General features: G+C 35.6%; 3 protein-coding genes across 4 annotated transcripts; all 3 read left to right on the top strand.

The window, feature by feature from the left end:
* Positions 1 to 968: 968 nt before the first annotated feature.
* Positions 969 to 4,291, top strand: LOC306872377 (CMRF35-like molecule 8). The gene is made up of 6 exons (XM_079420894.1): positions 969 to 1,121; positions 1,257 to 1,595; positions 2,641 to 2,718; positions 2,795 to 2,887; positions 3,121 to 3,167; positions 3,305 to 4,291. Exons 1-6 carry the CDS (start codon positions 1,082 to 1,084, stop codon positions 3,539 to 3,541), a joined length of 834 nt encoding a protein of 277 aa, XP_079277020.1. The 5' UTR covers positions 969 to 1,081; the 3' UTR covers positions 3,542 to 4,291.
* A 4,694-nt stretch (positions 4,292 to 8,985) lies between these two features.
* On the top strand, positions 8,986 to 12,796 carry LOC306872371 (polymeric immunoglobulin receptor-like). The gene is made up of 10 exons (XM_079420888.1): positions 8,986 to 9,103; positions 9,191 to 9,487; positions 9,572 to 9,871; positions 9,991 to 10,305; positions 10,387 to 10,695; positions 10,777 to 11,094; positions 11,169 to 11,444; positions 12,292 to 12,369; positions 12,526 to 12,569; positions 12,656 to 12,796. The coding sequence occupies exons 1-9, from the start codon at positions 9,061 to 9,063 to the stop codon at positions 12,537 to 12,539; spliced, it is 1,950 nt and encodes a 649-aa protein (XP_079277014.1). The 5' UTR covers positions 8,986 to 9,060; the 3' UTR covers positions 12,540 to 12,569; positions 12,656 to 12,796.
* Positions 12,797 to 22,571: 9,775 nt separating this feature from the next.
* Positions 22,572 to 25,716, top strand: LOC306872806 (CMRF35-like molecule 8). 2 transcript variants are annotated; one of them, XM_079421657.1, is made up of 4 exons: positions 22,572 to 22,725; positions 22,873 to 23,193; positions 24,045 to 24,148; positions 25,279 to 25,708. In XM_079421657.1, the coding sequence occupies exons 1-3, from the start codon at positions 22,686 to 22,688 to the stop codon at positions 24,098 to 24,100; spliced, it is 417 nt and encodes a 138-aa protein (XP_079277783.1). In that variant the 5' UTR covers positions 22,572 to 22,685; the 3' UTR covers positions 24,101 to 24,148; positions 25,279 to 25,708. The 2 variants fall into 2 exon arrangements, with proteins under 2 accessions (XP_079277783.1, XP_079277782.1); XM_079421656.1 differs by lacking the exon at positions 24,045 to 24,148 and having other exon boundaries at positions 22,579 to 22,725; positions 25,279 to 25,716.
* Positions 25,717 to 25,730: the final 14 nt, after the last annotated feature.

Below are 25,730 nucleotides of genomic sequence, written 5' to 3'. Positions count from 1 at the left end.
ATTTCAGCCACAGCTTCCAGAAGAATAGTTCGGGATACAAAGAAAAACCCACATGTAACCTCAACAGAAATACAGGCTGCTCTGGAGAAAGACGGTGTGGTTGTTTCAAGGAGCACAATACGATGGTACTTGAACAAAAATGAGCTGCTTGATCAAGTTTCCAGAAAGAAGCCTTAAAAAAGCCAGGTTACATGCGCACTGGTTGATCTAGCCTGTGAAATAAGCTTTTTATAATGCTATTTGAGCAAAATAAATAATATTTATGATACACAGATTTCTTTGGTGATTTCAAATATGAAATGTAATCGTAAGCTTAGTGAACAGTATTGGAGAATTTCCCCATTAAAAGAGAGGTTTATGGTCACAACCAGTGTTGGGGAGTAACTAGTTACATGTAACGGAATTACGTAATTTAATTACAAAATAATAACTAATCAGTTACAGTTACTGAGAAACAAAACATGTAATTAAATTACAGTGAAAATGTTAAGAATTACAAAGGGGGTTACATCTGAATTGTATTCACACACATCCACATACAGATTTAATTGATTTCTTTCATAAATAAAACAATAATTTCAAAGATGGATTTATACAGTGTTCACATTTTTGTTCTTTAAATATATGCAAATTAGTGCATATTTAATTAGATATGGGCTCATTTGCATAATTAAATATAATATTTCATAAAAAATGTAATAAATGTCTTTTATTAACTGTTTTTTAATATAATTTTTATATATCATTTTATATAATTGTGTTTTGATTAATCAGCTGAATTAGTATGGTGATATCTATCAGTTATAGTTTATCCTATTCACCTGTAATTGAGATCTCACTGTAACTTTCAATTATATAGATCAGTCAAGCTGTTTGCTTGTGTGTCCATCAGATGTCACTGTCAAATGAAGCCTCTGTGCAGCATTAGTTTCAGAGGAAGTGGGTGTCTCTGTCACATTCATCAGTTCATGTTAAACATGTGACCAGGAAAGAAACACTCAAACTCATCAAACACACATCGAGAGCTTCAGAAGAACTGAATCTACTAACTACAGAGAAGATCACTGAATAAGAGAGAAGAATGAAGATCATCTGGACTTTCACTCTGCTGACGATTCCTGGTGAGAAACTGAACTCACAGTAAATCACTAAAACAGCACAGAAACTTTAACGTCAGTTCGTGTTGTTCAATAGATTTTTAAGAAACAGTTAAAAAAGTTCACTTTTATTTAGTTCCAACTGTTGGTTTGTTGTAGGTGTGGTGAGCTCCATGAGTGTGACAGGATATTCAGGAGGTGAAGTCAACATTAGATGCAAATATGAGAAGAAATATACCCAAAACACAAAGTATTTTTGTGGAGGAAAGAGGCCAGCTAAAGTAAAGCATGAATGGTGCTCTGATCTCATCAGGACTGAAGAGAAAGATAAACAGGTTGATTCTGGGAGATTCTCTCTGTATGACGACACAACAGCAGCAGTTTTCACTGTGACCTTCAGAAACCTGAGTGAACGGGATTCTGGGACGTACCAGTGTGCAGTCGATAGAACTACAAAACAAGATTCCTACACTGAAGTGAGTCTTAAAGTTAGAAAAGGTGAGTAACTGAGACTGATGATAGTCAACATCACACATAATGACAGAACTAACACTAAACACCTGTAGATGCTATCACTCTTAGAAATGGCCAAAGAGGCTCTATATAAGGTGAAATGTCTTAAATGATTGCATAATAATTTGATTTATATTAGGTTATTTAATTTGTTTATACTAATAAAATATGTTTATGGGCTGTTTAATTAAAATTAATAAAACCTAAATCCATAAAATGATGGAAACCTCTAAAAGAATCCATATATGAAGCGCCTGATAGAACACTTTACAGTTCTATGAAGAACCGGTTTTTAAGAGTGTGAAAGAATCAATAACCACAAATATTACATCTTTATCATCATAATGTTTTCACTTAAGCTCTGAGTTTTTGAAATCATGTGTTGAAATTTTCCATGGACTCCTAGATTTTATTCCATTTATTTCTTGTTTCTCTTGCTTTCCATGGGTTTTCATTATTTCCTCACATGTTTCCATTTTAGTTTGATATGTGTGTATATATAGCCCTCCGTTTGCTCTTTATAGTTTGTCTTCTCTGGCTGACAGGGATATTTTCCCAGCCGTCATCATCATGTTAATAAAAACTGCTTCCACATGCATCCTTGTCTCAACGTTGCTCACTGATCCAAACCATGACAAATGTGAGATTAATTATAATCACTGTTTTGCTGATGACAGAAAACATGTTCTCATAGTTGTTTCAGTAAATAATGTCAGGACAACAGTTTCTTCTGACTGTACTTGAATATGACATGAGTTTATTGTATGTAAACGAACACTTAATACTTTTATTATAGTTGTCATGCCATCTGATGCGATTATCAGTTGTGTTTTATTCAGTTTTAAGTCCTCCTGAGAGCTTCAAGATGCTCAAAAGTCAATAGTTTGTGGTTTTGTGTGACAGCAAAGGTGTCTGATGGTTCAGTTGTGTGCGAAACACATCAGCGTCTGTGAGAAACGGAAGTGAAGTATCTGTGAGTGAGAAACAGTTTATTTACCTCAGTTACTAACACGTTTGTTCTGTGTTTCAGAGAGAAATGAACACCAAACAACATCATCTTTCTCATCAGCTGAATCTCCACTGATCACATCTGCGTCTCCTGTATCAGGTACAAACTCACTCTGAAATACAAACACTACAAACTCATTTCTGTCATAATGATTGTGAATATGTGTTGTTTTCAGGCTCTTCTCTGATCATCAGTGTGTCTGTGCTTCTGCTTCTGATCTTCATTCTGTTAGTGATCGTGACTCTCTGGAGGAGGCATCAGTCTCACAGTAAAACTCCTGCTCCTTTACACACTGCTACATATTTCACGTTTCTTTCAAATGCATTGTCCATTCTTCTACATTAATCAAACTGACACATTATCATTCGTAGTGATGTTTGTTTCTTTTTTTTTTTTTTTTATAAAAATGACTTTGTTGCTAGCAACTAAAGATGTGCAAAACAGATAAATATGAGAATGTGAAAAGATTTACCAAACAATGAATTTGCTTGTCTTTGACAGTTTCTGGTTCCTCATCCAAAAGATCTCAAACAGCAAACAGTGAAGCGGTCAGTAGAATTACTGTGATTGGAAAATAATATTAGTTTTTTTATCAATATTGGGAATGAATTATGTTACCTTATGTTTTAAAAACAGGAATTTCCAGTGTTGTTAAACTGATCAAATATTTAAATTATTATTACAGGATTGTCATGCTGGCTGCGATTACAAGGAGATGAATGACACTCGCAAACAATTACCCACAAACCCCTCTGATTCATCTGAACCCACTGGTGACTCTAAGATCTTGATCACATCTGCTGAGGATCTGAATTACGCCGTGGTGAATTTCCAGAAGAAAGCAGACTGTCCTGACAGTGTCAGATTGAGGAATAATCAGGATTACAGTGAATACACTGCTGTCATTTATCTCACTGCCTGACCAGCCACAGCAGCAAATGTATGTAAATTATTAATTTAAAGACATGGATGATTCACAATATACAGGGTCATCGACTAATGTTGAGCACCAAATGAGACACATACTGTGTAAACATATAACATTTAGAAAATGAAGATTGACTGTAATGTCAGATGATTCTGGTTCCTCGAGGTTTAGGATATTAACAGATGATTTTGATCTAAATCTGCTTTGAATCAGCATTGACTGTACAAGCAATATACAGTACAACAAACAAACAAACCACAAAAGAAGTTAAGAAGTTATTGTTATATTTAGGACCTAAATATATTGCAGATATGCTCACTGAATATAAACCAAACAGACCACTCAGATCATTAGGATCGAGTCAGTTAGAAATACCAAGGGTTCACACAAAACAAGGGGAGTCTGCGTTTAGCTATTATTACGGCCTGCAGTTGGAACCAGCGTCCAGAAGAGATCAGATGTGCTAAAACATTAGCCACATTTAAATCAAGACTCAAAACTCATCTGTTTAGCTGTGCATTTGAATGAGCACTGTGCTATATGTCCGAACTGACTGCAATGAATTTTAAGTATAATCATTTTCTTTAAATTTATTTTAAATAAATTTCTTAAAATTCCTTGTTTTTCTTATTTTTATTTCCATGTTTTTATTGATTTTTAATGTCTTTCACTTTCTTTTATGTAAAGCACTTTGAATTACCACTGTGTATGAAATGTGCTATATAAATAAACTTGCCTTGCCTTATGGGTGATTTTAATTTAAATTGGGAAGACAAAACCGTAAGGAAGAAGTTTAAGCAAATCACTGATGGTTTTAATCTGGTCCAAATGGTCAAAGGTCCAACACGAATAACAAATAGTACTAGTACCCAGATTGATTTAATATTTAGTAATAGACCGGAACGAATCTCACAGTCTTATAATATGATAGCAGGGTTCAAAGTCTTGACTGAATATGTAAGACTGCACAAATAAATCATTTATGCACTTATTTATATTCCAATGTTTTCTAAATACTTGGAATATAATGTCCAGCCGTATTTATTTTATTTTCCATAGACAACACTTCTCCCAGTTTACAAACCAGCTTCAGTCTGAAACATAATAATTGCATTTTTGTTATTGTGATTTTCAAAGACCTGAAAATTACATGTTTAATCTGATTAATGTTTTGTCAAAACGTTTCTAATGAACGCTGTTGGTTTTTTGTTTGATGCATGATGGATCTGCCATTTTTCCGTCCAGCTCAAAACCACAGAAAACTGGTGAAGGTTCAGGGTCTCAGTTTAGTTTGACAGGAAACCCACAGCGAGACACATGAGACTGAACACAGGCAGACAGAAGATGAACATCATCGTAAACAGAAGACATTAAACACTAAGAGATGCTCTTTCAGAGATTCACATTCAACAAAAGCCTGAAAAACATTTTATGATCAACAAATTCTCTGTGTGTGATTTGACAATTTCATAAATCATACCCCATTTTTTAAGTGACAATTCCAGGTTTTTACAGTAAATCTTACTGTTATTTTGTTGGTGATCATTATCATCATTATTATCTCTCTGGCTAAAGTCAAAGTATCATAATGCATCTTTATAAGAAGTATAAAGCAAGAGTAATATAGTTTGCTTTTCTGAATTCAGCAGAACATGACTGACGGTCTAGACAGAGATGTAACGTTATACCTAAAGCGAAATGTCAGTTTCTGATGTTGAGAAACGGTGAATAGTCTGTATAGTTGTGATTGAATGTTCACAATAATATTTTAAAGAACAAACATAATTTTGATTTTGTCTGTGCTGATAGCCTTGTGGGAAGCGCACTGACATACAGCACAATTGCTTCAGGAGTCCCGAGTTCAAGTCCTGATCCGAGGATTTTTCACGAACACACCCTCCTCTTTCTCTCCCACTTCGCTTCCTGTCACATCTGATCTGTCCTATCACAATAAAAGGCAAAAATGCCACAAATAAATATATATATTTAAAAAAAACATAGATTTGATTTTAATAATTTTCACAAATGTAATTGCTCTATTTTTTCTTTATTAGGATAAAGTGACTTGCCTGTAAAGATGTCAGTGCTTTGGGTTTGCAGGGTTGTTTAACACTGTGGTCAGTGTGATAAAGATCATCAGCAGATATGCTCTCCAGCGTGTGGTTTTCTTTTGCTCTATTTATTTTCTGTGGGTCAAACCATGAAGCCCTTCAGCCACCACAGGTGTGATCAAAACAGTAAATGGTTTCTTGAGAAATGATGAACACAAACTTTCCACTCTTAAAAAAAAACCCGCAGTGAATTTGTTTAATATATGAAAAATTAAATTAATTATAATATAGGCCTACCCCAGCTCTCACTTCAAACTGTTTTAGTCTGGTCATCAAGAGAAATGTTTCATTTCAATTTTTTTTTTTAATAAGCCCAGCCAATTGCAGTCATACATTATAAAATATCTGTTTGCTTTTCGAATGTTAAATAAGCCCAGTGGTTCAGGCCTATTTTATTTCTGTAGCACAACTAAATTTTGTATTGGTGTTTAACCCTTGTGCACCCTTGTGGACATATTTGTCCATTTTAGTTTTGTTTTTGTTTTTTTGGATAATTTTGCCTGTGTTAATGCTAACTGCATACATTTTGGCTCAGGTGTGCATTTTTATTGGAATTTTAATATTCCACCCTCATTTCCTTTAATAAATCTATTTTACACTAGGTACACAAAATAGTTACACTCAGTGCCTTTTGGACAAAAATGTCCCCATTGAAACCCATTAAAACTGCTATTTTTAATCGCAGTGCCATTTAACTGTAAAATGATGCAATTTTTGTTAATAGGCTTTCATTCTTTTGGCAAGGCTTCAAAATTATTATTTTTACCAGATGGTGCCATTTTTTCAGGTTTGGTCTATAAAGGGTCTATTAAGCAAATATTGCTTTATTCCTGTTTTCTGCTTCTACATATTATAGAGCCAATTGGATAAATAATGCAGCTATAATTGTGTGGGTGTATTGTTATGGATGTCAGAGTGTGGTTTGTATGTGTGTCATTACAAAAAAATTGTGTGTATGTGCATGTGTGTGTGCTTGTAAAAATTGAGAGAGAGAACTCTACTGTAAATCACAAATCCAACCACTGTGTGCACCAGCAGAGTTTTGCTGGCATCTAATGGGGAACATTTGGTACTGCGCCCAAACTAAATTGTACTGAAAGCTAATTTTTTGCGATATCAACCTTACATTTGGAACACAATTTGTTTAGATTTATGGCTTTGATTTTCTAGCAGGTTTAGAGTTCAACATGTTTCATATATAAAATATTCATAAAATAAATAAAATATTGTTCATAAATCATTTTCATAAACTTAAAACTGTACAACTTTTGTTTGGTTTCACTTTTTTTTTTTTTTTTACTTTTTTTACTTCAACAATAATCTGCCATGGGTCTTCTTTAAAATGAGACCAAACATAAGTCTCTGCTCCCAAGCTTCAAATTTTCATGGCCGTTTTTTTTGACATGGACATTTTTGTCCACTATGGACCTAAGTGTAACTTTTTTTATTGATGCACAAAGGTTAACTTTACTCTGTGATTAAATAACATAAACCTTCTTAATAGAAGAAAAAATGTGAATGATTAATAATGTATCTGCGTCTGTGTCTGACTCTGTATATCTCATTCACATTGGCAGATAGAGCAATCATTTCTTAGTTTAGATTGTGAATATCCCAATCCCATTTCTACCCCTTAGCCCTTCCCCTTTCCCATACCCCTCCATTTTGTGCATTCACGTGAAGCGGTCTCTTTTGGTTGGAGGGGTAGGAGTAAGGGAAAGGGCCAGATAGCCCTTCAAACAAAGATTTTTCAGGACCACACTACAAGCAAAGGGGTATGAATTATCTCAGCATAAACCGGCTACAGCGGCAACATGGCAGAACATTCTCCAAATATTGAGTGTTGGTTCGGTGAATATAAAAAATGTCCAGTTTTCTTGACGTTAGAGGAACGTTTTTAAAAGGTATGATGTTCCTCAAACGTTCTTTCAACTTAATTTTGATTTAAAATTCAACATTCTAGGAACGTTGATTTGTAACATTCCAAAAACACAAAAATATCCAGTTTGCTGAATGTTAGTAGAATGTTATTTAAAGGTTAGTATGATGTTCCTGAAACATTCTTTCAATCATTCAAAGACCTGCTGTGAACAAGCACTGAAAGAAAAAGACATAAGAACACAAACTACAGCTTTCTTCAGCCACAGACTTAGATGAACTGAAGATAAAAGACATTAAATCTCTCAAGATCTGATTAAACTACTCCACAAACAGCATTACCAGCTTCACTTACAGTATTACTAAACAGATTGACTTTATTTCTGTCAGACGTCTACAGAAGTTCTTATTTCATTTTGGGGTGGAGTAATGCTTTAAAGAGAGACAACCAATGCACTGAACACACATTCTGCAAAAAGACACCTTGATAACATAAACTTGACTGAGATTGTAAACACAAACAAACTCTTATTGAAACTCTGGCTCCATCTAACGGTAAGTAAGTGCTAATGCTTGTTACATTTATTTTTTATTTATTTTTTTCTGAAATTATCTTTGTTTATTTTATAGTATGGCATCATAGCTGACAGATTATATGCATGTTTCTTATTCTTCAATTCTGTTTTGAGGAATTATAAATCACACTGATTTACATGAGTTTGAAATTAAATTAATTTATTGGATAATTACATGGACTATTGTTCATGAAGATATTTTTAAAACCAAAGTTGAAGAACTCAAAGTAGCAAACAAAAAACAAATAAATAAATAGATAAATAAATAAATAAAAATATGGATTATTTAGATTTTCCAGGGAGACAGGAAGATGATGCTATTTGATAAAGACATGAAGTTGCTCAAGATGCTCATTTTCTATGAGTGTATCAGCCTTTGTGGCTCAACATGTACATTTCCTGATGTATGAATTAATTATTTAATGTTATTTTGTACTATATCTTGGATTTTTAACTTTTTCATCATATTTTGTTGTTTTAATTCATTTAAATTATTTAAAGTTTACTCGGGCCACCCAGACGCTTTGCATGTAAATTATAACTGTGTCCTCTTGTGGACGATTTAAACTATGCTGATCAATTTGATTCATTTCAGGAATTAGAGTTTCTTCTTGTGAGCTGATGAGTTGAATCAGGTGTGTTAGATGAGGGAGACATACAAAATATGTAGTGATGAGGGTCCCCAGGACAGGTTTGATAACCACTGATACAGAGAACATGAAACCTGCATGAGCTCTCAGTATCAGACACTGTATCCTCCAGTAGGTGGCGCTCTTTCAGTGTGATTAATGTGATCTTCAGTCAGTGGTGATGGTGGGAGGAGCCAGTAAAGCTGCTCATTACTGATAAAGAGCTGAATAAAGAGGAAGTAACTAAAGCAGACAGATGTAGAGACAGAGAGATTCACACAGAGATCATTCAGCATAAAGAAGACTGAACTCAAGTCACAATGAAGATCCTCCTCATCTTCTTCACTTTCTACCTGATCTCAGGTCAGAGCTTTTCTCTTTCATCACTGCAGTAATGATGCTGTTTTCTGTTCATCATCTTTCTGATCACAGTATCAATCTGATTGACAGATGCAGTGAGATGCTTTAGCGTCACGGGATATTCTGGAGGAAGCATTCTTGTTGATTCTGGGAAACTTTGGTTCAGTGATTCTGCCAAATATCTGGTTAAACATGACCCATGGAGAACCATTATAAATTACAAGAAACACAGTGAATGGACTAGTGAAGGAAGATTCCTTCTTTTTCATAACAGATATGGAAAACTCATGATATTCGTCAGAGAGCTGAACACACAGGATGCTGGAAGATACAGAATTAGGGTTCTTAACAAGTGGTATATTGATATAACTTTGAATGTGAAAAAAGGTAAGCAATACAAGTGTGTAATGATGCTACGCTTTTTAAGGGTATAACATTGTGAAGTATATTCCATTATTATGTGAACGACAGATTCATGCTGTGTGGTGTTGAAGAAAGTGGTTGTAAATAGTGGAGAAACTGCCACCTTCAGCTGTGAATATTCACATAATCATATTAATGATGCAAAAGTCATATTCAAAGAACGACAAAACTCCATTGACACATGTAACGAGGAAGCAAGATTCAGTATTTCTGATGACAGACACCATAACGTCTTCAGTGTGAGAATCACTGCTGTGACTCCAGATGATGGAGGAGTTTATTTGTGTGGAGTGTGGGACTACAGACAATCATACTCCATTAGCACTACTGTTCATCTGCACATTATGAGTGAGTAGAATAAACTCTGTGTCATAGAATAAATTAATATATCAGTGTTTGCTGCTTCAACAATTTTTAGTTTTTGTTTTCAATGAAGACATTGATTCAGTCATATATTTGATTGACAGCTAAAGTGGGCGTGTCTAGAGTGAGCGGCTACTCAGGAGGTGGTCTGATGATCAAGTGTGAACATCCTCAATACAAAACCAAGCCAAAATACATCTGTAAAGAATCAGATGGATGTTTAGAGAGGAAGAATCCAGGAGTTCAGGATGAATGGATGGAGAATGGAGATGTTTCTTTATATGACGACACCACAGCAGGAGTCTTGATGGTGTTTTTTAGAGAGCTGAAAGCTGCAGATGCAGGAACATACAGGTGTGGAGTGAACGTATCTGACTATACTGAGAGCTTCAGTGAACTTCAGCTGAGCGTCAAACACGGTGAGGAACCACAGATACTGTATCTTGTTTTATAAAATATCTGTTTTTGTTGAATTTTAAGTAATTTCTATTGGTTTATAGATGCCAAATATCTACAGAATGTGATTGAGTCTGTGTATCTTGGTGGAGAAGTCAACATCTGTCAGATCCCAGAGGAGCATAAAGTTCATTTCTGTAAAGAGGATGATAATCATATCTGTCAGAACATCAGCTCATCTAAAGTGACACAAATGAGTGGTTCATCAGAGAGAAATGAAGAGAGAGTTTTTACAGTGAGCATCAGTAATGTGAGCGTGAGAGATGCTGGAGTTTACTGGTGTGGAGCAGAAACCAGAGACACATATTTGACTTTCATCTCCCTGACCACCAAAATACAGCTCAACCTCATCAGTGAGCCCATTCAGATGATTTCAGTGTAAATACAGTCTATTCAGAATCATGTTTGTTAAATGTCTGTTTGTTTGTTTTTAGTGGCTCCAGTAGTGAGACTTGAAGGAGAATCTGCTGAGATCATCTGTCCTTATGATTCAATCTATAACTCAAAGCCAAAGTCTCTCTGTAAGGGGAAGTGCTCCATTAGAGACAGAAATCCTCTCAGTGAGACTGTGAGAGAAGAGAAAGAGACCAAGACTGACAGACTGACTCTGAAAGATGACGTCACTGCAAGTGTCTTCACTGGGACCATCACTGGACTGACAGCAGAGGATGCTGGGAAATACTGGTGTGCAGTGACATTAGAAACAGACCTCAATTATCTTTACACTCATCTGATGGTCATCATGAACGAGGGTGAGGAAGGTTTATTCATCTGAATATGTGAAGCTATGGCTGTGAATTGATGTTCTTGTGTTTGTAATCATTAGAGCTGAACTTGACTAAGTATGAAGGAGACGACGTGTCAATCCAGTGCAAACATCATGATGAAGATCAGAAAAGCTTCTGCAAAGCACATGAAGCCTCCATGTGTGTGAAGGATGGAGTTTCATTGGAGACGATCAGAGATGATCGATTCTCTTTCAGTGATGAAGCATCTACTGGAGTCTTTACTGTGAACATCACTGATCTGAGAGAAGAGGATTCTGGGATATACTGGTGTGGAGCTCACATCACCACTAAAGTCAGTCTCAAAGTTAATATGGGTAAGCCCTTGATTACATTGCATTCGAGTTACAGTTTCTACATTTTATCAGCTCTTGCTTTCCCTGGGAATCGAACGCATGATTTTGGCGTTGCTAGCGCCATGCTCTACTATTTGAGCTACAGGAAAGCTACATTTGTTGTTTTGCCTGTTTTTGATGTGCACAATGCCTCCTGGCTTTTAAAGGCCATTAAGCAAAGCGACGCTATTCTGATTTCATAGAGATTTGTTCTGTTTGAATTTTCAGTGCACCACATCTGCCAATTACTTCAATCCACAATCTGTAACCTGTTACATTTGCAAAGCAACCTTCCCAACCCTGACGTTACTACAGGCGCACCTTTGTACCCGCAGTTGAACTGATATAGTAACGTAACAGACTGTCGTTGGCCAATATTTGAATCACATCTTCAGACATTGGTCATTCCCCATTGTGTCCAAGAACACAGTGTGAGTTGCCATTCGAAAGGGAACTTTTAAAACATGTTCTCGAGACTTTTACTACAAATTCCATTATAAAGTAAGACACGATCTGAACACGGTTGTTTAGTTTGATGTGGATGCTGTCCATATAGCCTACTGTTGAACAGTACCTCTTCTGGGCCAGTAGATGTCTGTCAGTCAGTTTAACTAACCGTTGTTGATTTCAAAGCTGAAAACTGTTCAGTGAAACTGAAAACTGATGTCTAACGTCAATGCTTGATACATTTGTAAATAACACAGTTTGTAAATATACTACACCTCAGATTTCACTTTACATTCATTCTCAGCGGTGTAGAATGTTTGGCTGTTTTGTGTATTTAAATAAATGTGAATACATCCTGTCTCTCTGGAATGTGTGATTTCAGATTTCTCTTTGCTGAACATTATTTCTTTGTGTTCGACTCTGCTACTGATCGGAGGATTTGCTGTGACTGTGTGTAAAGGTGATGCTCTCCTTCATAAACACACACAGACACAGTTTATCTGTGAAGCAGAATACGGACTAACCTGAAACTTGAAATAAAAGAAGGGGGGGGGGGGGTGTTTATGTCTTTTAACCAAACAAGGACAACCAAAATGTCTTCTGAATTTCTTCTTAGAGATGAGCTCATGATCAGACAGACACAGACGAGACCGTGAAGTGGTGAGTCTCTATCTGCATGCAGTTCTCATGTGTTTCATCTGTAAGCTTCTTTCTGCTCATCATGTTTTTCTCTTGTTCAATCTTAGATTCTCTCTTATATTCTGGAGAAGAATCCTCTCTGATGGCTCCACATGACGATCTGTGAATGTGTGATTTGAAGACCAGCACTGATTAACAAGTGCTAATTAAAATTAAAATTATTATTATTAAAAAGTGTTTACAAATGTAGAAAAAAGGCTTTGAATATCTTTTTGTCATAAAGCGTTTCACAAACACTGGTGTTTTTTGTGTATGCACAATGAACAGGCTGTTTCTGACCTCCTCAAAGCCAAAGAAATCAGGTGAAGGTTCAGGGGCTGATTTTTTTTTTATGAACAACACATAGATGTGTTCAGGAAACCCACAGAGAGCACATAACACTGAACAATAAGCAGAACATTGTTTGTGAGCAAAAGATAATAAAGACTAAGTGCTGCTCATTTTACTGCAAGACAAACATTAATTCACTTTCAACAATTACTGTTTAATGTGGCAAAGACTGAAAATAACATTTATGATTATCCATGTGTGATATAAAAACTGTACTCTTAAAAACAGATCAAATTAAATAAATATAATGAGCCTACAAATAAATGACAGAATATCTGCAAACGTCCTATAAATGTTGAAAAAATGGAAGCAAAGTTGAAAGTTAATCATATTTGTTTTAAATCATAAAACGCCTACATTATACTTTATGTATTTAATATGCAGAGTTTGACACATTACTGTAAAACTTCAGAATTATTAATTTCAAACAATGAATCAAACTATATTTTGCATGACCTAAAGGTAATGCGAGCTGTGTTTGCTTATGCTGTAAGGCGTTTGTCAGGTTGTGTAGGTTTGTTCAAGATGTGGTCAGTGTGCAACAAAGACCACAAACATCATGTGCTGCTCTCCCGCTTTTGTTTTTTTTTTTGTGGTTTTGCTCTTGCTATTTATATTCTTTTAGTCGAACCAAGATGCGCTTCAACCACCTGCAAGTGTGATAAAAACAGGAAATGGTTTCTTTAGCAACGATGGACACAGACTTTCCTCTCCATAAAGAGATGCTGTGAATTTGCATAATATTATAAAAATATGTATAATATATTGCAATTCATATTTCAGAAGGTCTGAATTAATTCACTGTAAAGACGTATTTTTTTAAATTAGCTTTCAGTTATTTGATTAGTGTTTTATTAGTGCCATTATTAGATTAGTCCATTTGAATCTATTATAGTTTGTGATTTCCTGTTCATCCAAGTAGCTCCAGAGTGCAGTCTGGACGAAGGGGCGGGGCGACACATTAAGGAGGGGTGACACGTGTCGCTCCGCCCACCCCCAATTTCATTGGCTTATAATACAGCTGAGCTTATTGGTGTGTAGACGCTTGAGCATGAGTATTCCTTTATATGCGTTTTTATGAATGATCTACTCTGTTTGGCTGTACTACAGAAATATTAAGTGCTAACAACAGCGATTTTAGTTAGAATCAATTAGCAAATGTGTTTTTGTTTTAAAATTATGAAGAATTAGTTAGATTAAGTTCCTATCAAACGTTTGGTGGTGGCATCTCTGAGTACTTCAGGCAGAACAGAGCTATGTGTGGCTCATGAATTAAGTCTGGGGAACAGATTCTTAATTCATGGCCATGATATAGTCCTACCTATGCTATCGCACGTTAAATTAACTCATATATTATTGCACTTTTCACAGTACACGAAGCAGACATACTTTAACATTGAGCAGTTTTAGCTGGGTGATGTTGATGAAAATTATCCACTGTTTGAGATTTAGCTGTTTTGTTTAATGTATATTTATATGTAGCCATATTCATTATTTTAGGATCGGTGCATAAGCAAAAACTAAGATATGATGATAATTCATTGTAGTTCAGTAAGACATGAACGAACCCGCAAATGGTTTTATTTTAAAGAACAACTGCGATGACAAATAAGACAATAATACCAAATAGTCCATCAGCATGAACCGGGGTTTTATGTGTGGATAATGGGAATAAAAACCTTAATATTTAAACATTAAAATTAACAATATATATTATTGGCATATAGGCCCATTTTAAATTTAATAAGTTTTTTTGTTTACTAAAACAGCTGTTATTAAATCTGACCAGTCGAATTGAATCAAATATTATTATTATTATGGTTTAGTGCGTTTATCTGAGTTCACGGACACTTATTTACTATAATATAGGAACCTTTAAAAACTGTAAGAGAATCAATATAGGCTCAAATATTTTATTAAGATACATTGAGTTTGTCATGAAAACATTTTATTAGCACTTTATAACCTACAAGTTTGTGACGCATTGAGCAACAGCTATAACTCATCTCTTTAAACAACAACAAAAAACGGTTGTGCTTTAAAACGTAAAATCAGCTGCTTATGTTTGTGTTTGTCCGTTTCTAAAATACAGTACATTATCACCATTTGCGTATAAAATCCCAATTTAGTGCTGATCCGCGGCCTGCCGATCCTCAAGGAAATATGAATGAAGGGCTATAACCTGAAGAACCAGGAGGTAGTGATGGTGAAATGAAGCATTAAGTTTTTCAGCCAAGTGGTTTACAAAAGGGTTCATTTCTGGAGGCTTCATTTTCTCACAATACCACCTGGTGGCCAAAGAGTGTAAAACAAGCAGATATATTACAGACAGAGGTGGATAGTCCAGGGGTCAGAAAGTAAAAGTCCTGCCATATGTTTATTCCACCCATGAACTCAGCAGCTGATTTCTCCAGATCACTGATCTCATTAACTTTAACTCTTTGAGGACTTGGGATTTAACTTGAGACTTGTTTGTGACTTGAAAGTAATGTCTTGCTTCCTCCTCTGGTGAAATCAGCTGCTGAGTTCATGGGTGGAATAAACATATGGCAGGACTTTTACTCTTTGGCCCCTGGACTTTCCACCTCAGGTTTCTTTTGACATTGTGTGCAATGTTCATTGATAATTTTGCTGTGTATGTCATACATTTTAACATCTATACAAACAGAGCTTTGTACCTGTAAATGCTTTTTATTATTATTATTTTATTTTATATACATACAATCATAAAACACGTTTTGCAGTTTTTTATTTATTATTATTGCGCAAGTGTCTGTATTAAATGTCTGTGGCTAAATGGAGCATATAGCTCAGTGGGAAATACTGTTTCCTCACAGCAAGAAGATCTCTGGCTCGAGTCCCAGCTGAACCAGAAAGTCTAAAAATATATGACATTATTTAACAATGTGTTTTGTATTAATTGACATTGCCATTTCCATTAGTACACAACAGTGCTGTGCTTTTTAATAAAATGATTGTAATTAGATTATAATTAGATTATTGTTTAAATTGATTCATGGGGAACAGAGAAAAAGAAAGAATAACAGTAAAATAATGTATTGGAATTAATTTGAACTATTTGCAAACAGTTTAATTTTTAAATGTGCACACATTTAACTTTTAATCCTAATATTCCATTTCTTGCCCCATTTAGCCTTGAATTACATGAATCACACACATATAGCCCTTGTCTCAAATAGGCCTATTAAATATTTCATTTTAATAACTTAAATTTAACAACAAGTGTTTCAGCAAAGTGAATACTTTATTGTGCTCCCTCTTCATTCTGGTGAGTTCAGCTGGATCTGAACATGATCTGTGACTCTCGATGCTGAAGACTTTCACACTTCACTCTCCTTTTATTTGTGTCTGACTTGTGGTTTGTGGTTCTAGCAGGTTTTGATCTGATGTGTTTCATATGAGTCCCTCTGGAGAGCAGATTCACTGAAGGAGAAAAAGGGTCATTTAGACAAAGATACGGTGGAAGTAAACTCAACAGTAGGTGAGCTTTATGAATGTTAATTTTCTCATATGATATTTATGTTATTATATTTAACTTATTATTATGAGATTTACTAATTAAGTGGCAAGTGTAATTCAAAAGGAAAGACATAATGTGTATTAAGTCTTAAATTTGTCTCCATGTTTAATGATGTTTGGATGATTATTAAAAATAGTTTAATTGATAGTCTCAGCTCTGCTGTTTTCATGTGTCTCACCTTCACTTCGCTCTTTATTAATCTCTCTCTCTCTCTCTGTGTGCGCATATGCGGCTTGATTGTGAGGAGCGTGTGGAGTTATTGAGTGAGTCTCTAACTTTTCCTTTCTGAGTTTATTTATTTTTTTTCGAATATTGCTGTAGGTTAGAGGAGAAGGTGTTAGTGTTTTTTTTTTTTTGTCAGCTTATCTGATAAAGATGGGCTTAAATTCTGATGGTTTTTCCTGTTTGTCTGCTCGGCACGCGTGCAAGTGCATGCCGTCAGATGAATCCATTTCTATTGAGAGTGTTTTTGTCGCTATTGGTGGAGAAATAGGTGCACAAAACATAATTTCCGCTTCAAGAATGAATAAAGCAATCGTCATATTTCTGAAGGAAATCGAAATGGTTAGTCAGTTGGTGGAGTGTGGTTTGACTGTTCAGGATGTGTTTGTTCAAAAGTAGGGATAACTGCAGGCTTGAGCAATGGGCGTGGCGAAAGGTCTTAATGATTGTTCGACAAAGCTGTCTGTCAGGGTGTGGGGGTAGGGTTAGGGGTAGATTTTGTTGTACTGATTCACCTTTCGGAACGCCTCATTGCTCCAGGCTGCAGCTAACCCCGTCTCGTTTGTTCCAGTTTTACCGCTGTCTAATCTTTCTAAAAAAGTGATGTTGTCAAATGTACCTCCGTTTATTTCTGATAAAGCGCTTGAGTCCATTTTAGCTCGTTATGGAAAATTGGTTGGGCAGATTAAAATGATTCCTCTGGGACTAAAAACCCCAGAGTTGAAACATGTCATGTCTTGAAGGCGGCAGGCTCTGATGATATTAAGTGCTGAATTTGAAACGCTTGAAGTGTCTGTTAAATTAACAGTGTTTGGTAGAGACTATACGATCTTTATCACTACTGAGACCATGAAATGCTTTGTTTGTGGAAAATATGGCCACATTAAAACAGGTTGTCCTGTGGTTAAAGAGGCTCAAAGCGCAAGGAATGGTTCAGAATCTAATTCAGTGCAAGATTCAAGTGTTTTGGAGAATAATGATTTGGTTAAACCGACTACAGAAAGCGCTGCAGTTGATTTGAATGCGGACACTGACGCGTCTACTGAAATGAGAGAGCAGTTGTCTCAGGGTGGTAATATTGAGATTACAGAGACAGATGCGACCATTCCTGATGCTAGACAGAGTGGAACGAGTGATCCTGTAGAAACTGTTGAGGAGTTAGAACAATCTGGAGAACAAGATGGGTCTGAAGTGAGTGATGTCTTGGATGAGGGACAGGCATCAATATGTCTCAAAATGATGCTGATCTGTTCATTGAAAAGCCAACATCGCAAGTTGTTGACAGTGATTTGGATAGTGAGTGTTCAGACTTAATCACTGATGAATTGGATGAATTCAATTCTCAGGAAAGTACTGTTGGGAGATTAAAGAGGCCTCGGTATTATAGTTTAGAACAGCTGGATGACTTCTTGAATGCTGCAAAAAATCAGAGAAAACCAAAGATTGAAAAGTACTTTCCTGATTTAAAGCTTTTTATTGATTCCTCTGTAACTGCTATGAAGAAAGCAACACTTGAGGAATTAGATCAGCCCAAGCGTTATCGTTTAAAAAAGTTTGTAAGTGCTGTCAGAAAAAGAGTAAAGAAAAGTCCTTAAAGAGGTATTATGTATTGGAAATTACATCTATATTGGCATTTATTTATTTTATCTTTTTTCATCCTGATGGTATCCTTTAATATTGGATCCTTAAATATAAATGGATGTAGGGATGTACGAAAGAAAGTGACTTTATTTAAGAATTTACAACTTAAAAAAGCAGATGTAATTTTTTTGCAAGAGACTCCTACTGATGCCTGTAATGAGACAGATTGGATAAATGAATGGGAGGGCAGTATTAGTCTTAGTCATGGTACAAATGTGATTTTTATTTTCAAAGCGTGTTAAAGATAATCCAGTTTTCTTAGAAATAATACCTGGACGCCTTCTTCGAGCTGATATAACAATAGGCAATAATAGTTTTTCTTTTTATAATATCTATGCTCCTAATATAGAAAGTGAGCGCTGTGATTTTTTTCTGAAACTTTCTGAAGAATTGTTGAAGTGTTCAGATGATGAGATCGTTGTTATAGGTGGTGATTTTAATTGTACTGTAGATCATAAATTGGACAGGAACCACGAAGAACCTCATTTTGGTTCAACAGACATTTTTAAATCTTTAATTAATAGACATAGTCTTGTAGATTTGTGGAGGGATGCTTATCCTCAAGTTAAACAGTATACTTGGCTGAAAATTAATTCAAATAGGGTTTCTGTTGCGAGATTGGATCGTTTCTATACTGAGGAATGCAATAAAGGAAGATTTTTTAATAATTGTATCTCTCCTACATCTATATCAGATCATCATTATATTTCTATGTCTATGTCTGTCTTGTCACCTAAATCCTATAAGTCACAGTGGCACTTTAATAATATATTACTTCAAGATCACATCTTTGTGCACTCCTTTGGTCTTTTTTGGAAGTTTTGGAGAGAAGAGAGAGGTAGTTATTCATCTCTAAGTCAATGGTGGGATCTGGGAAAGGTGCAGATAAAGGTCTTTTGTCAACAATACATAGCAAAATATACTGAGAACTTGAAAGTGAAGATGAAGATGACAGAGCAAGAAATTCTTCAACAAAGCCTCCGTAATCAGGGAGGAGGTGGTATCATTAAAGAGAACAAAGGTCTTTTGAAGGATTTATTGGAGGACCAGGAGACACTTGTCAGAACAAGATATGTGAAGTGCAATGAAATGGATGCTCCAACTGCTTTTTTTTTCGGACTGGAGAAAAAATTAAAAGAGCAGAAATATTTTCACAAACCGAAACTTCCAAATGGCAAAGAAATAACCAATCAACGAGAGATTATAGTTTCTGCTATTTCTTTTTATGAAAAACTTTATCAGTCAGAACTTTGTGATGAAGCAGCTGTTGAAGAACTTCTTCTAGATCTTCCACAGTTGTCTAAAGAAGAAAAGATGGAATTGGAGGATTTCTTGACTTTTTCTGAGCTTTCAAGTGCTGTGCAAGGGCTGAACAGTGGCAAATCTTCGGGTGTGGATGGTCTCTCTGCTGAGTTTTTTAAAAGCTTTTGGAATGTGATTGGACATGATTTGTACGATGTTTTTTTGGAGTCCTTTAACCAAGGTGTTTTACCCCTAAGCTGTCGAAGAGCAGTGTTGACATTAATCCCTAAGAAAGGAGATCTTGGACTTTTAAAGAATTGGCGCCCTGTGTCGTTGCTGTGTACTGATTTTAAAATGCTGTCAAAAGCTATAACTAATAAGTTGAAGAAATGTATGGCAACTATAATTCATGAGGATCAATCATACTGTATCCCTAAATGGACAATTTTCAACAACTTATTCTTGCTAAGAGACATTATTGCAGTTGCCAAAAAACATCAAATTGATATTGAAGCTTTTGACAGAGTGGATCATTTCTATTTACTAAAGACTCTGAAGGCCTTTGGACCACAATTTGTCTCTTGTATTAAACTGCTTTACAGTGAAACATCTAGTATGCTTAAGATTAATGGTTGTTTAACTAGACCTTTTGCAGTAACAAGAGGTATACGACAAGGATGCCCTCTTTCAGGACTTTTATATTCAATTTCTATTGAGCCTTTGTTGTCACATTTGAGGAAACGACTGTATGGATTTTGTATTCCTGGTTTTCCAGAGATGCCACCTGTAAAACTCACAGCTTATGCTGATGACATAACTGTTTTTATAAGGAACACTGATGATATGGTTGCTTTGACTTCTAGTTTGAACATTTTTCAAAAAGCTACATCTGCTAGAATTAATTGGGATAAGTGTACATCCCTTCTGTTAGGTGAGTGGAAGAATATAGATCCTCCCCAAATTCCACAACAATGTGAATGGATTAAAGATGGTTTTAAAGTTCTTGGGGTGTATCTAGGATCTGATTCTTACATGAAAAATAATTGGGAAGGGTTAGTTGATAAAATTGTGGGGAAACTACAGAAGTGGAGATGGATTCTCCCAAAGTTATCTTTTAGAGGGAGATGTTTAATCGTTAATAATTTGGCAGCTTCAATGTTGTGGCACAGATTTACAGTGTTGAATCCCCCTGAAGAGTTATTGATTGGTATTCAAAAAGCCTTTGTTAAATTCTTTTGGGATGGTTATCATTGGCTTCCTCCTGGAGTTTTGTATCTCCCAGTTGTAGAAGGTGGTCAAGGACTTATAAATCTGGAGGCAAGAGTTAAGACAATGAGGTTTCAAACATTACAAAGGCTACTATATTGTTCAGATAGGATACACTGGATTGCATTAGGTTTGTCTGTTTTACAAAGTCTTGGGGGAGTCGGATTAGCTAAGCAGTTGTTCTTAATTGAAAAATCTTTTGTTTCAAAAGTAAGTGTTCTTCTAACTTTTATGTAACTGTATTAAAGGCCTGGCAAATGTTTAACAAATTGAGAGATGATGATGAATATTATGGTGTTTTAGAACCATTGTTTTTTAATTCTCTCTTTAAAAAGAATTCTTCCATTCTGAGTTCAGTAATCGACAGGTTTTTAAACACAGGAATAGCTACTTTAAAAGATTTAATTGAATTTTCAAAGGGTCAATGGTATGCGGCTAAATCTATAGCTAATAGAGTTGGGCTTGGGCTTAGATCGGAAAGATATGTTGAAGGGATAATTGGAGATCTTAAAAAATCTTTTCCTCAGTCTTTCTTGACCTATGTAAACTATTTTATTGAGAACGGTGAAAGGCCTTTGATTTTTCCATGTTTTCGAGTTAACATAATTTTTGATTTGGATGAAGATCTGAATGATACTTTATTGAAAGGATTTGAAGATGTATTGTTTCACAATGTTGATAAAAAGATACTGTATTGTATGTGTGTGAAATCCCTGTTTTATACTCAATTGAAAAGACGCGTTGATACTAAATGGAGAGAATATCTATCAATTTCTTCAGAAATAACTCCATCATGGAGGTGTTTGTATAAGCCCCCTATTCCTAAGAGGTCTGGGGACCTCCAATGGAGAGTACTCCATTGTGCTGTGGCAACAAGTAGTTTTGTATAAAAAATTAATGAGATGGTTTTATCTGCATGCCCTTTTTGCAATATTCTTGATACTGTTTTTCATTTCTTTTGTGATTGTTCAAGATTAATTCCTTTGTTTGAATTGTTGGATAAAATATTTACTAAGCTTGGTTTTATGTTTACAAAAAATGTTCATTTTGGGTGTGAAGTATAAGAAAGAATGGCAAGTACAATGTACACTTGGTAATTTTCTAGTGGGACAGGCAAAGTTGGCCATTTTAAAATCCCATAAATGTAAGAATGAAGGAGAAGATGCTGATTTGCTTGGAATGTTTAAATCTCTTGTAGACGGTCGGGTCGTTATGGAATATGCATACTGTAAATTAACTAATAATATGCACTTTTTTGATGTGAGGTGGAGTGTGAGAAATGCTCTTGTGATAAGAGATGAGTCTGGAGAGTTATTGTTTAATTGGTGAATTGTAAAGAATGTTTTTAAATCAGTTGGTTGATTAAAAGAGTTTTAAAAGTCTCTCTCTATCTCTCTTCTAATTCAATTCAATTCAATATGTGCTTTATTGGCATGACAATTGTTACAATGTATTGCCAAAGCATAGTGTTTACATTAAATATAGAACAAGTATGTATAAAAAATAAATAAATAAAAAAATAAAAATACATGCATGTGTGTATATATAATTAAACAAAATAGAACAAATCAATTCTCCTCTCTCTCTCTCTCTCTCTCTCTATCTCTCTCTCTCTCTCTCTCTCTCTCTCTCTCTCTCTCTTCTCTCTCTCTCTCTCTCTCTCTCTCTCTCTCTCTCTCTCTCTCTCAGAGGAAGTGGGTGTCTCTGTCACATTCATCAGTTCTTGTTAAACATGTAACCAGGAAAGAAACACTCAAACTCATCTGAACACATTGAGAGCTTCAGAAGAACTGGATCTACTAACAACAGAGAAGATCACTGAATAAGAGAGAAGAATGAAGATCATCTGGACTTTCACTCTGCTGATGATTCCTGGTGAGAAACTGAACTCACAGTAAATCACTAAAAACACCACAGAAACTTTAACTTCAGTTCATTTTGATGTTAAAAAGTTGAAGAAAGCTCTAATTTCTGTGTAGTCTCATAAATATATTTATGTGTTTTAATGCTGGTTTGTTGTAGGTGTGTTGAGCTCCATCAGTGTGACAGGATATTCAGGAGGAGATATCATCATCACATGCAGATATGATAGAGGATATACAGCACATGCAAAGTATTTTTGTAGAGGACAAAATCCAGGCTGTGCCGACCTCATCAAGACTGAAGAGAAAGATAAACGGGTCAATTCTGGAAGATTGTCTCTGTATGACGACACAAGAGCAGCAGTTTTCACTGTGACCTTCAGAAACCTGAGAGAATGGGATTCTGGGACGTACCAGTGTGCAGTTGATATCCATCTCAGTAAAGATTTCTTCACTGAAGTGAATCTGAATGTTTTAACAGGTGAGTAACTGAGACCCTCAAACCTGTGATGATCTCCTCATCAGCTCACTCAACACTGACTGTAATTACTGTGGTTTGTAGGGTACTTGTGATCTTGCTGAAATCGCGTTTGGTCTCATACTGTATCACGTATCTTGTCAGTGTCTGCACTTGCTTGGCCATTTTTTGTGATAAACAGGAAAGTGAGTCCAGCTGAATTCAAATAGTGATTTGTTAGATAGATATAAAAAAGGTTATTATACCGCTGCAGCCGTCGTGTAAAGCCCTCCTCGTGTGAAGACCATCGACTCTACCGTGCGACTCAACCAGACAGGGACACCGGAAAAGGATATAAGTATAGCTTTTTATTTTTCCTCATTCCTACAACTTGTTTCACTTCTGTTTCAGTTTTTATAACCATTTCTTACTATGTGTAAGTTGTTGTTGTTGTTTTAAAACATGTGACTTCACTTTTAGTTTTATTTAATTTCTTTATTTTCTTAAATGTGTGTATATACAGAGTTTTGACTTTTAGTTTTAGTTACTTTTTTTTTTTTTGTAAGTCACTTTGGATAAAAGCGTCTTCTAAATGACTAAAAGTAAAGTAATAAAAACACCAGAAAATCAATAACCAGGGCAAATATAATATGTTTTATCTTCCAGTACAGCATTTTCACTTATAAAATGTGTATGCAATCAGATGTTTTGATTAAGTACTAATTAAAAGCTAAGGAGCAAATACATGAACACAGTGATAAAGAGGGAGAGATTGTGTGTGTGTGGGTGGGTCTCGCACTGAAAGAAGATGAAGTGCAATTCTTCATCACGAACATCATCTTCCTCACACTGATGTCTGAGTTTGTGTTCAGCAGGTCAAGAGATCAATGCTGTGAGAGGATATTCAGGAGGAATCGTCATTATAAACTAGTGCACAGGACGGACATTTGCCGAGCCGAGCGATGACCGAAAGATAGAGGTGACGGATAAAAAAAACAAAATAGGAAAATGTCTTGGAACAAAAGAAGGCTTACACCATGTCTACACCAGACACGACAGGTCTGTCTACACTGGACGAGACGACGCAACCATTGAAAATCATTTGAAATTTGTGTCAATATGTCATAAATAGAAAGCGGGATCAGTTTACTGTCAGGGATTTGTCGTGTCCCATCCAGTGTAGGCAGCATCACTGATTATAATGAGTTCTATAGTATTGTGTCGCGCTGCTCGCGTCTGGTGTAGACACGGTGTTACGATAAGGTATGAAGAAGGACCCGTGTAAATATCGGATCAGCTTTCCAGCGCTGGAGAGAACTCAAGGAGCAGGAAGGCCTGATCAGATGCCGAGGTTGCTTTGTTTCTTCTTGATAAGTAACATTGGTTTTGTGTTATTTCACAGAACTAATCATTGCCGTACGTATGTGTGGGGCGGAGCTATCAAAATAGGGGCAAGACCCTTTTTGGGTAGGGGTGTGTTTGATTTGGTGATTTGAAATGTCAACATTGGCTACCAGAAATCACTTACCCCACCTTTAAATTACTTCTAAATATTGTTATATATAGTTATTTAATTTCATACTCCTATCCCAACTTATATTGTCCCTGTCAGTATTGCAAATAGCTGTTTTTATTGTTTATATGCTGTATTATAAGCTATATAAGCTACAGCAGTGTGTAAAAGCAGGAAGTGAAGTTTTGTTCTGCATGTGGTAATTGTATATTTCTACAGTGTTTGGTGTTGCACCATTAGTTGGTCATTTAGACACAGTATCGCTGTAGTTGTTTAACTTGATCAAGTGTGCTCATCTGGATGCAGTATTGGTGCAGTTTTTAGCACATTTCACCAGTTTTGTACTGTAGCTGATGAAGCTGCAGTTAAAGATGCTCATCCTGTAACGTGCTATGAACTGTTTTATTCACTGAGAAACCACAGGCTTCAGATACACAAACTCAAACAAACAGGGTGTTTCTATATCAGCAAACATGAATTCTGGGTAGAGAGTGTATGAATGACATCAGTAACACTTATATTTACCATGAGATGTCAAGATCTGTGTGTGAAAAACAATCTTTAGAAATTATTATTATTATTATTTTTATATGCAGATGTTCCTGAAACAACAACAACATCATCATCATCATCATCATCACCACCATCATCATCATCACCATCATCTTCATCATTATCATCTTCACCATCATCTTCATCAGTGGAGTCTCCACAGCAGAGAATGTGTGTCAGGAACTGATTCATTTAAAGGAGTCTGAGATGTTCAGTATTCGGCGTCTGAAACAAACACTGATCATAATGACACTCGTACTGTGTGAACAGATCATATTTAGCAAATTAACCTTGACTGTAATGTCAGAGGAAAACCATTTCCTCCAGATGAGTCCGATTGTTTCTTCTGATGCATAAACATATTAAGTAGTTTTTGTTGTTGTTTTCTTGCTTTCCACAGTCTGTCACTTTCCAAAGCTGTTTTGAAACCGCATTGGATGTGGAAAGTGATATGCAAATAAAAATAACTCTTTTAACGACTCTTACTTACAGTGAT

The sequence above is a fragment of the Barbus barbus genome (assembly GCF_936440315.1).
Source record: "Barbus barbus genome assembly, chromosome: 7".
Lineage (NCBI taxonomy): Eukaryota > Metazoa > Chordata > Actinopteri > Cypriniformes > Cyprinidae > Barbus > Barbus barbus.
The sequence above is the reverse complement of the archived record's forward strand: the minus strand, read 5'-3'. Positions and strand labels throughout refer to the sequence as shown.